Source organism: Stenella coeruleoalba (genome assembly GCF_951394435.1).
Source record: "Stenella coeruleoalba genome assembly, chromosome: 9".
NCBI classification, from domain to species: domain Eukaryota; kingdom Metazoa; phylum Chordata; class Mammalia; order Artiodactyla; family Delphinidae; genus Stenella; species Stenella coeruleoalba.
The window spans coordinates 38,185,422-38,199,257 of record NC_137155.1 but is presented as its reverse complement, the minus strand read 5'-3'; the positions used below and the strand labels follow the sequence as shown (position 1 = coordinate 38,199,257).

General features: G+C 35.0%; 1 protein-coding gene across 24 annotated transcripts in view; it reads right to left on the bottom strand.

Annotated features, from left to right (window-relative positions):
* The window catches only part of DGKB (diacylglycerol kinase beta), a 909,303-nt gene that overhangs the window by 450,763 nt on the left and 444,704 nt on the right, over positions 1–13,836 (bottom strand). For 21 of the 24 annotated variants that reach the window (XM_079932538.1, XM_079932527.1, XM_079932534.1 and 18 more), the window contains one exon: positions 5,383–5,415. The exons of the other annotated variants lie outside the window; for them this stretch is intronic. In XM_079932538.1, the coding sequence (XP_079788664.1) occupies positions 5,383–5,415 (33 nt within the window). The remainder of the gene's footprint in view (positions 1–5,382; positions 5,416–13,836) is intronic. 24 annotated transcript variants of the gene reach the window in all.

Here is a 13,836-nt window from a genome sequence, read left to right as displayed (position 1 = left end):
TTATTATATAATCTGGATAATACTAAAACTTACATTTGTTTAAACACACACACACACACACATACACACACACACAATCAAGAAAAGCAAGTGGTTTCTTTGAGGGAAATATGCTTAGTGGGTAGAATTTGTGGAATTAATCAAGGCTGACAATTTAAAAACAGGAGAGACTCATAATCATTTAATTTTTCCCATGGTTTTCTTTTTATTATACTCATTTGTTTTAGGTTTATTTCCAAATTGTATGGAAGTCTCTCTGAACTATTCACTGTATTCTACTTAAGCAGCATAAGCTTACAGTAGGGTAGTTGGATACTTTTTCCTATTTCCACTAAGAAAATCTTTACTTCTTTCCTCTTTTATATGAGGGACAGGAAGGGTGAAGTAATTGCATCTTTGAAAAATCTGATGTTCACAAAAATTTCACTGGCCTCTTCGGGGGTTAATTCACCCTGACTGACTGAGTTCTATGATGATATTTAAGAAAGTTACTTCCTATGTTGAAGTTATTGAAAAGTTTCAGGAAGAGCTCACCAGCCTTATTCTGCACCTTTATTCAGGATAAAATTGCTCTCTAATAATAGGGGGCAGTGCTTATCACTTCACCGTCAGTTCTTTTTTTTTAAAAAAGTTTTTGGGCTCTAAATCACAAAATAAATTACTTTGTTATAATTAAGGCAAATTTTATTCTGCTAGATAAATTATCCCAAATATAAAGAGTGGGCTTCCCTGGTGGCGCAGTGGTTGAGAGTCCGCCTGCCGATGCAGGGGACACGGGTTCATGTCCCGGTCCGGGAAGATCCCACATGCCGCGGAGCGGCTGGGCCCGTGAGCCATGGCTGCTGAGCCTGCGCGTCCGGAGCCTGTGCTCCCCAACGGGAGAGGCCCACGTACCGCAAAAAAAAAAAATAAAGAGTTGGAAAATGATTGCTTTAATCAATAGAAATTATTCAAACACTAAAAAGGGGTACTCTAACAAAAAAATCATGAAAGAATATAGAACATATAACAACAAAATATAAAATACAGTTATTGATATTTCAGCATTTTCAAATATCAACCATTTGTGTTTGCTATGCAGACATTTAAAATATAGAATTCAATGTTTTGTGATCCTTAGACTACAAGTAGAGCAACAGATCTTAACTGGGGAATATATTGTATTAGAATTCCAAAAGAATAATCATCATAATGAACAGAGAAGAAAAGCTGAAAGGCCATTCACAGAAAACAGAAAGATGAAATAAATGAAATAAAAAGATGTCACTTTAAATATGTGCTCTAAAATAAGTCTTTTTCTATATCATGCTGATTCTCAGAAGTAGAGTATTTGTAAGTTGTTGAAAACTGCTTTCACAAAAGCGATGCTTACCACAATACTTAAGCCTGCTGTTATCGATCACTCACAAACGACAAGCAGCAAGTGATGATTACCTCAAGCACAGGGTTTTCTTCTTTTTGTCCAACTTCAGCATGAGAGACAGGCAGCAGCAAAGCACCACTATTGGTACAAAGCCACAAAGGGTGGGGGTAGGCGGTGCTTGGCTGCCAAGAGCATCCTTTACTGGAACCCTGGAACTTGCTTTCTCTGCTACTGCACCGCTTGCCCAAATGGAGACTTAGCCCATTCAGCCACTGGATCTAGGCCCCAAGAATTTCCCAGGAACCCTAGAATTTTAACCTGAGGAACATATGGATATTCACAATACAAAAGATCTTCCTGAAGCAGGAGTGTTACCATGTTCATCTGGGCTTATACAAATTATGAGCTCCAAGAAATCAACTTAATGACAGTTGCACCTTTAATTATCATAACCCTATTATGGGATTTGAACATTTTCCTGCTGAGAAACATTAATTCATTTCAAAAATGGCAAAGGGTTTAAATCTACTAGAAATCCTTAGAAGTTGCAGCGAGACATGGCTGAGTAGCAGTCTTGGTTTTTAGAAATACTTTTATAAAGTTTTAAACATAACTATAATAAATGATATAAAGATTTCCATTTCTTTTTAATCAGTTAAATAAGTACTTATTCAAAAACAAAAACAAAAATTACTTCAGGCAGAGACAAAAATATGGGCTTGGAGGCCGAATTCTAGCTCTGTCTCTGTAAAGACTTGGGCATGTTATTTACTATCTCTAAGCCATCATTTAATTAATCTATAAAATGGGAGGGTTCATGTGATGACAAATTGAGAAAATGTCAATGAAGGTACCAGCATAAATTAGGCACTCAGTAAATGGCAGTAATTTTTAAAATATAAAAAAATTGGTATGTTTTATCATTAAGTTTAACACAGGTACACTGCTTGGATTATAGTAAAGATAGGTGTTGTGAAGAAGTCCTTTATTTACTTTACAGTATTTTATTTGTTTGTCCACTATGTCACCATAACTTGGGATAATTGTTGTGATAATCTGAGTCTTTTTTGTTTGTTTGTTTGTTTTTGTTTGTTTTTGTTTTTGCGGTACGCGGGCCTCTCACTGTTGTGGCCTCTCCCGTTGCGGAGCACAGGCTCCGGACACACAGGCTCAGCAGCCATGGCTCACGGGCCCAGCCGCTCCACGACATGTGGGATCTTCCCAGACCGTGGCACGAACCCGTGTCCCCTGCAGGCGGACTCTCAACCACTGCACCACCAGGGAAGCCCAATCTGAGTCTTTTGCAGGAGGATAGAAGACAACAAACTAGACAGAGTCAATCCTAGTCTTAACGTACTTGCAGGTACTACTCACCAACTCAGCCTGAAGGTATAATTTATATCTTGATCCACAGCTGTGGTTTTCATACATCGCACATGATGTGCATATTCTCTCCTAGGATAATTTCATACTGAGTGTGAACCACTTACAAGATTTCTGTTCAAGAAATCCTGATTGGAAGAAATGAAATTTAGGAATGGGACGGTCCATGTCTAAATCATTTGTTTGGGCTGTGTTTACTAGCATATGGTTGGGCCACTGTAAAATTCTGTATGAGTGTATGGACCTCAACCTTACTCACTCTCCATTCCCTTTGTAAACTATAATAATTGATGGCCACCATAAGCTGAAGCTTAAAAGCCAAGAGGCAGCTCTCTTGTATATTCATACTCATCATCTCTTTCTGCCAGTTGAGTTAAATGCTTAACCTAGTGATTTCTATGTAGTCCCCAATCTGTTTATTCAAGTTCTAAGTAGAATTTATTTTATTATTGGTACTGTGGAATTTAATTAGCACTCAAACTATTGAGTTTTGAATGTAAAATAAGTTATTTCCATGAAAAATTACTTGCATCCTTTGGAAAGGCACAATAAAACAAGATTGTGTGTGTGTGTGTGTGTGTATGTGTGTGTGTGTGTCTGTGTGTGTCTGTGTGTGTGTGTGTAGGAAGAGCAGTTAAGTTGGGCTGGACACAATGACTAAAAGATTTGAGAGTTAATAATAGAAACAGAGATTGTTTTTTTTACAATCAAATTGCTTTGCAGATGCCTGTGAGTTTTTCTTATACTTTAAAACAATTGAAAGTAATTGAAAGCAATTACTTTCATTAATAAACAAATATCTCTTCACAAAATAAGGAATGCTTTTGTTATACTTTAAAACAATTGATAATTGAAACTTATCAAGGGTGTTAAGGCTGTGCTATATGCAAGAAAGGGTATATGCCATTTCAAATAATAGATGTATCCACATAGAAAAGCCCTTGATCCTATGTGAAAAGTTTAGCCAATGAATATACGTTTACATACTTTAAGTAAAATGTTTAAGGTATATACACATTTTTCTATAAGTTCCCCTACATACACTTTAACCACATGTTCAATTAACCAAAAAGCAATTGTTCTTGATGGTGGTATATAAGGCTTCTTGTGCGTGTGTGTGTGTGTGTGTGTGTGTGTGTGTATTCACACAGTCACCCATGTATATATCTATACATGTGCTTAAAGAAATTTTTGGAACAATGTAGTTGAAAAAGCTTATATAATGATTTCAGACATGGTAGAAAGTTTAAGTTAATGTAAACCAATACAGCTTGCCAAAACAAAACAAAACAAGCAAACAAACAAAAAACAGTACAGGAAGACTTTTAAAAACTTTACAGCAGACAAAGAGTTTTTCTTGACAAATAAAAAAAGCATGTTTTGAAAACAGCAGTTCTGGTCTATTTATTCAATCTATAATAATACATATTATTTAACTAAATGTGGGAGATATTTTGAGATTAACAAGTCTAAAGAGAAAACTTTAAATCTCTCAGTTCATCATTTGATGAGCTATGATAGGGGCAGAAATAAACTCAAGGATCTTAACATATAAAGTTAATTCTCTGACACTTAAATAATTAGACTAAATAATAAACTTTCCTAATACCTTTGTCACCTGAGTGTGTAATTTAACATCTACTTTATAATAATTATGATAATGATGGTATCAACTGACTTAAAGAATATAAAAACAGTTTAACATCTCTCTTAGAGTAGAAACATTATATTTCAAGCATAGCTCCTAGTATATTTGTAAGTATATCTATGGTTACAAAATGAAATTTTAAAAAATTTTAATGAGGCAGTCTACACTGATTAGAAAACGTTTCGGGGGAAGAGAGGTTATTACATTTTCGTGCAATTATGTTATCCTCTAAATAAATCATACTCATATAGTATTCAGATACTACGAGTAATATTTTCTAAGCAAGCAGATTCAAATTATAAATTTAGGTGAAAGAATACCACCTGAGGATATCCTTTAGAGATAACAGCAATTGAATGCGATATTGTCACAGAACAATGTGGAGGCTTCGCTTAATTAATTAAAAGGTAAAGTTAACACTTTACTGAAAATAAATGTTGCGGCAATGCCTACATTTATTTTCAAAATCAAAGTCATTTACTTTGTGACTATATTTTATTCCATTGACTTTCTATGCAATGTCATATGCTAAGTGATTAATGTAGACCTACTCTTTAAAAAGTGATGAGGACTTCAAAGTGAGCAAGAGTTTCTCAATTTTCTATCATTGAAAAAAGCTACATTTTAATGGCTTAGAGGAGTGAACTGTTTGGGTTTTCTGCAAGGTTTAAATGTGACAGATAGGAATAATGCTATTCTTATACACTGGTCAAAACTCTGCAAAGTAACCTTTATTTTTTCCTGCATACTTTGTGCCATTTATCTTCTTGTTTCCCTAATGCTTGTCACAAATGTTGATTATAAAGGCTGCAAGTCTATCGCACATGAAAATACAAAGATCCCAATTTCAAATATCAAAATATGAGAAAAAATAAAGCCTACAAATTAATTTTAGTATGTCACTGATACAGCGCCAAATGTTCTTTATAACAATACGAGATGTATAAATGACCTATAATTGCAAGTGTGAAAACCTTTGCTTACGCACCTCAGGGACTGAAACTCCTGAAGTGGGCAGAGTCTGCTGAAAAAAGAGAAGCTCATATTAAAGCTGAACAAAAAAAGTCATACTGAAAACAAGTACCAATGAAGGTTCTTATATCACTACACACGTGTGAAATAAATGAATACATTACAAATACATTTCCTTGTCATAATTTTTCTGCTTACTTCCATTAATAAACCAAAATCTTTTCATGAAATGAGGAACATTCTAATGCAGAGGGGATTAGACTGTAGAATTACTTATCCAAAATACAATTTCATATACTTAAAGTAGACTAATCTTTGGCCAGCTTCACAGACCTCGCTACAATAATACTGATGTATTACATTCATATTTTGGGATGAGAACTCATCTCCAAGTTCCATTATCCTTCATAAACCATTCTTACTAATTTTTTAAGTTGCCCATTTACACAGCCCACCATTTCACTTTCTAGTCCAACTTTCAACCCTTTCTACAAATACTCAGTGTCTTTTGACAGCTTATGGTGCTGATTTTATTTTGTGATACTCTGGAGATAAAAAATATATATTCCATTAATAGCAGTAAAAAATAAAAAGATAATTAAATAAATAGAAAAATTTTACTTGAGAGTAATTATTAAAAGATTAGGTTAAATACACTAAAACCAGTCTTCATGACAGCATGTCTTCAATTACCCACCACCCTTCCTTTTCTAAGTCACATTGGGAAAGTTTTTTTCTGGCAAGAAACAGAGAAAAGGTTACCAAATTCCAAAAGCCTGTGTCCTGTGGGACGTTATAACATAAAACACAAATTTGGAAGAATAGGTGATAAATCACACTCAATACTAGATAAAGATTTTCCTTGGTTGCAGGGAGTAGGAAAGCTGGATGAGAAGCTAGTCCTTAGACATTGTGTGTCTCTAGAAAGAAGAGAGCAGTCAGTATATTTGAGTTTCCTCTCCTGGACCAAGCTATGTGTGTGAGACTCCCAAAATGAGAATGAAAGATCTGAGAGCACAGTTATTAGTTTACTGCCTTACCCAGTAGAACTCCAGGAAGGCAACAAAACACAAAAGAATAAATAGCTGCATGTGAGGCTTCATGGCTGCTTGTACAGATATGGAGTAGAAGGATCCAATGTACCCAAAAGCGGAACAGAAGGAGAAGAAGTCTAGGGCAACCCTAGATAAAATTAAAGTGTCCAGGAATACAACTCTATTTGGAATATATTTCCAGGGGCTTCCCTGGTGGCGCAGTAGTTAAGAGTCCACCTGCCGATGCAGGGGACACAGGTTCGTGCCCCGGTCTGGGAAGATCCCACATGCTGCGGAGCCACTGCGCCCGTGAGCCATGGTCGCTGAGCCTGCGCGTCCGGAGCCTGTGCTCCACAACGGGAGAGGCCAAAGCAGCGAGAGGCCCGCGTACCGCAAAAAAAAAAAAAAGAATATATTTCCATAATATAAGTAAAAAATTCTGCAGCAACAGATTTTTAGTAAAAAAAAAAAAATCATGAAGTCTGGGAGGATGAACTCGAGTCAACTAACCCATTAACAGGAGAAGCCTTATGAGGGCCATTGCTGTTGTTTCTCAGATGGACTGACAACAGGTTTGGTAGAACTTTCATTGAAAGCTTCTGATGTCAGTAATATTCTGGATTTCTGAGTCCAAGTCAGCCTATATAACACCTGGGGCAATGGGTGGTGGGGAAAATGTTTGCGTTTGCTTCAGCCGGGACCAGCTCAAAGCATTTTGTCAGCCTTCTTTCTTTCTTATTTCTTGGTTGAACCTTAGACCTAAATAAACATTTAAAGACATGAATGTAGCCCTTTCATCTTTAACATAATATACAAATATTCGATCTCCTCAAATCCAGATTAAGTGCCTTATCCTATCCCATCCCATTGACCAGGGACTCTCAAGCAATCAAACTAAGATGCCCATCAGGCAGTTTCTAGGGCATGAGTCTCAGATGCTTTCTGTCTTGGCAAGCGTCAATGCTCACTGTGCATGTCTGTACAGAGCAAGTCAATAGAAAGCCAAGTGAAAAGACTATAGTTACCAAATGATTCAGACTAACAACCAATTGCAGTGCAAGGACTTCAAATAGCATAGCTCCTATCCACCCCACCACTACCACCAAAAAAAATCAATCAATCAATCAATCAATAAAGGATATTTTTGAGCTAATTATGGGCATATGATATAGACAGAATAACTACTGATATTATGGAATAGTTAATGTTTTCAGGTGTGATAACACTATTGTAAATGTATAGAAAATTGTTCTTATCTTAGAATGTGCCTGCTGATGTTGTGTCATACTACCTGCAATTTACTTTCAAAAGGTCCAACTTATTATATATTATGTGTATATTGTAAAAATGTATATTTATGCATACATAGTCATATATATACATATATGTATATAAAGAATGATTGAAAAATAATAATTAGTTCATATAGGTTGAGGATATACTGTATTCACTGTATTTTGTTTGAGAATTTTTGTAATGAAATTTGGGAGAAAAACTGATCTCCCTTTCTAAATTTTTTATACATCCTTTTATTCCTAAAAGAGTGCAAAAATGTTTCTACAACGAAATAAAATATATGTGTGTGTGTGCGTGCGTGTGTGTGTGTGTGTGTGTGTGTGTGTGTGTATGTGTGTATTGGGTTGGCCAAAAACTTTGTTTGGGTTTTTCCGTAACATCTTATAAAGAAATATAGGTAAGCATCTAGGTTGCTGGGAAAAAGAAGCAGAGAGAGACAGAGAGGGACCATTTGAAAATAAACGATAAAAGGGGTTCCTTAAAAAAATAATGTTTCAGATGAGGCAGAAGTTCATATAGTCAGGTATTAGCCTTTTCCAAATCTGTTCATTTTGAGGGAGTGTCTAATGATGGAAAAAGAGTTCTGAGTTTTTATTCACAGGGGTTTCAAGTGCAAAAATGTACAGGGGCCAAGAAGGTAATACAAATGGGCCCAATGCCACGAAAAGGCAAAGACTGTGCCAAGTTGGATAATAAAAATCCCACTTTAAGACATCCCCCACAGAAACACGATGGGATGAAATTGAAGCCTGGCTGCCATGTTGCTACCACTTTCATAGAGAATCTGTAATTTACAGATATTCATGTTTGCAGCCTTCGTTTTTCTCAGAGTAGTGGTGATGTGAGTTATCTACAGAGAGAGCGAGCGAAATTGGCAGAGAGGTAGCAAGATGAAGAAAGTAAGAAAATAGTAGAGATTTTGTCACTACTTCTCTGAGAATGGGAAAGCAGCTGATGAGTAACAGGATCAAGCGAAATTAAGGGCTCAGCTGGAACTAGAAGTAATAAATATGTAAGAGAGAAAGCCACCAGCTCTGAGAATTTCTCCAGTAATCCTCAGCCGTCTGAGAGCAACACTAGAAATTCATTCCAAGAATAAGGGGGATGAAAAGAACATATATATGAGCTCACTTTCAATCAAGATATGTAGGCAAAGAGTATACATTAAATTAACATGCTCATCAGTAGCCTAACCCTGAGTTACAATAAGAAAACCACGGCATCTGGGCAAAAGAAAAAGAAGCAAGTTGAAAGAAAACAAATTCAGAAATTACATACTTCTTTTTTATTCTACCACGTATAATTTTTAAATATCTAGGATGAACAGAGTAAATGTTTCAGTTTTTTGAAAATTATCACGTGTGTAATTCTAAATGTAATGTATTTTTAATCAGAATTAATACAGGAAGTGTGTATTTTTTATTTAATCAAATGTGAGGTGTGACTACAGAGGAATGTGATTGATTTTATTTAATCAGTATCATTTTAATATTAAATAGAATACACAGTACAGATAATTAGTTTAAAAGATGCATTTGCCTTCAGGGCACTTATTAAGTTTAACCTAATATCAAGAATTTTTAAAAGTCCTATTATTCTTAAGTATTGAGATATCTCTTGTCTTCATATTTCCTAACATGTAATCATTTTAAATTGACAATTTAATTCAAATTGTCATAGGACAAAGAAAAAAATCTTTGATGGAGAGATTATTAGAGGTTTGACTTAGTTTAACTATAATAAGAGTATAGTACTCACATTAAAAGGGTCATCAGTTATTTCAAGAAAAATGAACAGAATTATACCTTCTACCTATATAAGGATGTTCATATTTTTTAAAAATTGCTTTCATGTTTATGGTCTCATTTAATTCTCCCAATAAAACAAGAAATCCCATTTTCCAGATTGGAAAACTGAGAATCAGAAAGTTTAGATGACTAGCCAAGAAAATTAAGTTAGTGGCAGAATCCAAATCTATTGCTTCCCTTTGCAGGCTTCATTTATTAAAAGAACAGCAGGGTTCAACAAGAACTTATTTTAAAAAGTTTCTTTTTAGCCATGTCTCATTTTTTAAGCGATTTGGAAATAAAATTAGTTTAAATGTTGATGAACACTCCAAATATTTAGAAACCACAAAGTATTACCGGTTCTGACAGGCTTGGATATCAGTATGGAGTAGCTGAATACAATAACTCCAGTGCCATGATAAACGTAAACTGGCCAAATAAAACTATTTTAAATAGCTTCTTTTCCTTATATAACTGGATATCCCTGGCATTAAAAAAAGTGAGAGACAGAAAAGCAGGTTTGGGAAAAGAACAACTGTCTTCCTAAAATGGTGCACTGCCACAGTCTAAGAGGGGAAGCTGTTCCTTCCTCACACATGATAATAAAATGTATCCAGGGCATCTCTAGGTATAGAAACTAAATACATATTTGGTTTCCATGAATTTTATTTTTACATTGAAGCTTCATAATTTCTTTAACCTTTTATGATTTCACACATCCTTAAGTGTGTACACCCACACATCTGAACACAATACAAATTTTAAAAAGAAATGGATCAGAAGTGATTTTTATACTACTATTGCATTTATTAACATCTTTAATCAAAGGTTATTTCAGTGTATGACAAGTGTATCAATTAGAAGAAACATAAATTATTTTTCTTTTCAACTGGTCCTTGACATATCTAATAAATATGTGCGGGGGAGGGTTGGATTGGGAGTTTGGGACTAGCAGATGCAAACTATTATATAGAGAACAGATAAAAAGCAAGATCCTATTGTATAGCACAGGGAACTATATTCAATATCCTGTAATAGATTGCCAACAAACACATGGAAGGATGCTCAACATCTCTAATCATTAGAGAAATGCAAATCGAAACTACAATGAGGTTATCACCTCACACCAGTCAGAATGGCCACCATCAAAAAATCTACAAACAATAAATGCTGGAGAGGGTGTGGAGAAAAGGGAACACTCTTGCACTGCTGGTGGGAATGTAAATTGATACAGCCACTATGGAGAACAGTATGGAGGTTCCTTAAAAAACTAAAAACAGAACTACCATATGACCCAGCAATCCCACTACTGGGCATATACCCCGAGAAAACCATAACTCAAGAAGAGACATGTACCACAATGTTCACTGCAGCACTATTTACAGTAGTCAGGACATGGAAGCAACCTAAGTGTCCATCAACAGATGAATGGATACAGAAGACGTGGCACATATATACAATGGAATATTACTCAGCCATAAAAAGACACGAAATTGAGTTATTTGTAGTGAGGTGGATGGACCTAGAGTCTGTCATACAGAGTAAAGTAAGTCAGAAAGAGAAAAACAAATACCATATACTAACACATATGTATGGAATCTAAAAAAAAACATGGTTCTGATGAACCTAGGGGCAGGACAGGAATAAAGACGCAGACCTAGAGAATGGACTTGAGGACACGGGGATGGGGAAGGGTAAGCTGGGACGAAGTGAGAGAGTAGTATATATACTGACATATATACACTACCAAATGTAAAATAGATAGCTAGTGGGAAGCAGCTGCATGGCACAGGGAGATCAGCTCGGTGCTTTGTGACCACCTAGAGGGGTGGGATAGGGAGAATGGGAGGGAGATGAAAGAGGGAGGAGATATGGGGATATATGTGCATGTATAGCTGATTCACTTCGTTATACAGCAGAAACTAACACAACATTGTAAAGCAATTATACTACAATAAAGATGTTAAAAAAATAATAAAATGGAAAAAAATTAAAAAATAAAAATGCCATTTTAGGACTTAAAAACAAAATCCTGTAATAAACCATAAGGGAAAAGCATATGAAAAAGAATATATATATATATATATTATACATAATGAATATATATATATATAACTGAATATATATATATATATATAATTGAATCACCCTGCTGTACACCAGAAACTAAAACAGCATTGTAAATCAACTATACTTCAATAAAAAATTGTTTTAGAAAATACACATATTGTAATCTTATCCAGCATCCTTTGCCTAACCACTTCTCACTGGAGCCAAATTTTGAAGTTTGCACCAACATAAATTGAAAGATAAAAAACATTTTTAACTGAGATGATTTCACTACTCTTATAACTGCTCACAAAAATGTTCTATTCTTACTCTTGTTACTGTGATTGTTTATGCATATTTGCAGAGTTTCGTTCAGGAGATACTGAAGAGAAGGGCGTGTGAAGCTCCCTCCTTAACAGCTCCATCAACATTCACGTCTCTGTCCAGAAAGAAAGCACCCTGAACCGTCAGGCAAAGTACAATGGACATTTGGAGACTTAGGTGGTGCCAAATGTTTTCAATAAAAATGTTAAAAATGTTTAAAAGCGATATTAAAATCATTTCAAACACAGATTTCTACATATAAAAGCAATCAGCAAGAATAATGTTATTGTCTTGCCTACTTGATTATCTAGTGAAATAAAGCCATTAGAAATGTTATCCTACTTGGTTAGGTCTCGTAAAATTTTCAGAAGCCAATATGGTTACAGAAGTGTTCTTCAATTTCTTTCTGGCTGTGATCCACAATAAATATTTGTATATTTACACACTTGTAAAATAATTTCACAAAGACCACTTACGCAGTGTGTGCCACTCTCTGATCTATTATTCTCTTTTTTCATTTCTATTCTCCTCTACTTTACTTCATTATTTTTCTTCCCATTCCTTTTTTGAAGGTATAGATCCCCTAAATTTATTTCATACCTCACCAATTTCTTTTGGGGGAGGGGGCGGCAGCACAAACATAAAAGATAAGTTTAAAACATGGGATTCAGGGTAAGGCAGGTATTGCTTCTGACACTTGCAGGTTCTGTGACTTTAGGTAAATTTCTTAATCTCTCTAAGTTTCTTACTCTCTTCAAATGTAGAGGGAGTATCATAATTATACCTACCATTAGAATTAAAAGGATGTCTAGCTAATAAGTTCTCAATAAATGGTAATTGTTTTATTAACTGTAGAACCCAAATATTTCCACTGCCTGCTTAGGGCTCAGCAAGAAAGGACTGACTGCACTTTCTTCATCTGAAAATATTTTTGTTGCTAATAAGGAGGGACCCCACAGATTTATCTTTTAATGAAAGCATCTATGTGAGGGCTATTAGAAGAGACAGAAGGAAGGAAAGGGAGGGGGTGGGGAGAAGAGATCAAAGCCAGAAAGCAATGAACCAAAAGGAGAGGGGGAGCGGAGAGGCTTAGAAGAGAAGAGGGTGGGAAGAAGAAAGTCTCCTTAATCTTACAGACTGTCTCTTCCAAAATCTGAGCAAAGGAAACAATGAGTAAAGGAAAGATGGGAGTCAATATTTAGACCATGGCTTTAGTTTTGTGTTTGAAGTACTGCAAAATTCTTAAATATCAGATTCAGATAATTCCAAAATGCATTTCAAAATGAAACATACACGTCATTATTTTTTCATATTATTCTTTAGAACTCTTACTTTACAAATAGATAATTAAGAGTTACCTATTTATGGGTATGTGTGTATATATATAATTGTTTGTGAATTTTGGGCACAGGAGTCCAAATGCAGTCGGTGGTTTGAAATAAAAAAGCACCCAAATAGAACAGATTAGTACCTACTGAATTTACATTCATAAAATGAATCAATAATACTCCCTGCTATGCCTATTTTTTCTCTCAACAAATATACGAACCTGTTCTAGAAATGTACCATCGTATCGTTAGTGTACCACTGCTTTCTAAAATACAGAAAAATCACTGAAGGTAATGAAAGAATATTAAAAATAATATTTAGAATTAAAGTATTATGCTGCTAAGTTTTCATTTTCATCAATCTTGGAAAAGACTTTGAATTTAAAAACTAATAAGTTATAATGAGATTTGTTCTCATCCTTTGCCCCTCTAAATATCCACTGATCTCACACCAAAGCATTTTCTAACCAGGTTAAAGTCCAATTGTGTACTCACATTAGGCTTAGATTCAATTGACTTAAAATTTTACACTGACTGCCAGTCAACCTTATCATGAACTTTCATTATGTGCATGTAATTAATTGGGTCCAACGAACAATATCAGTACTGAGTTATAGACTCTTTTCCCCCGACCATATAATTAGAATATAAT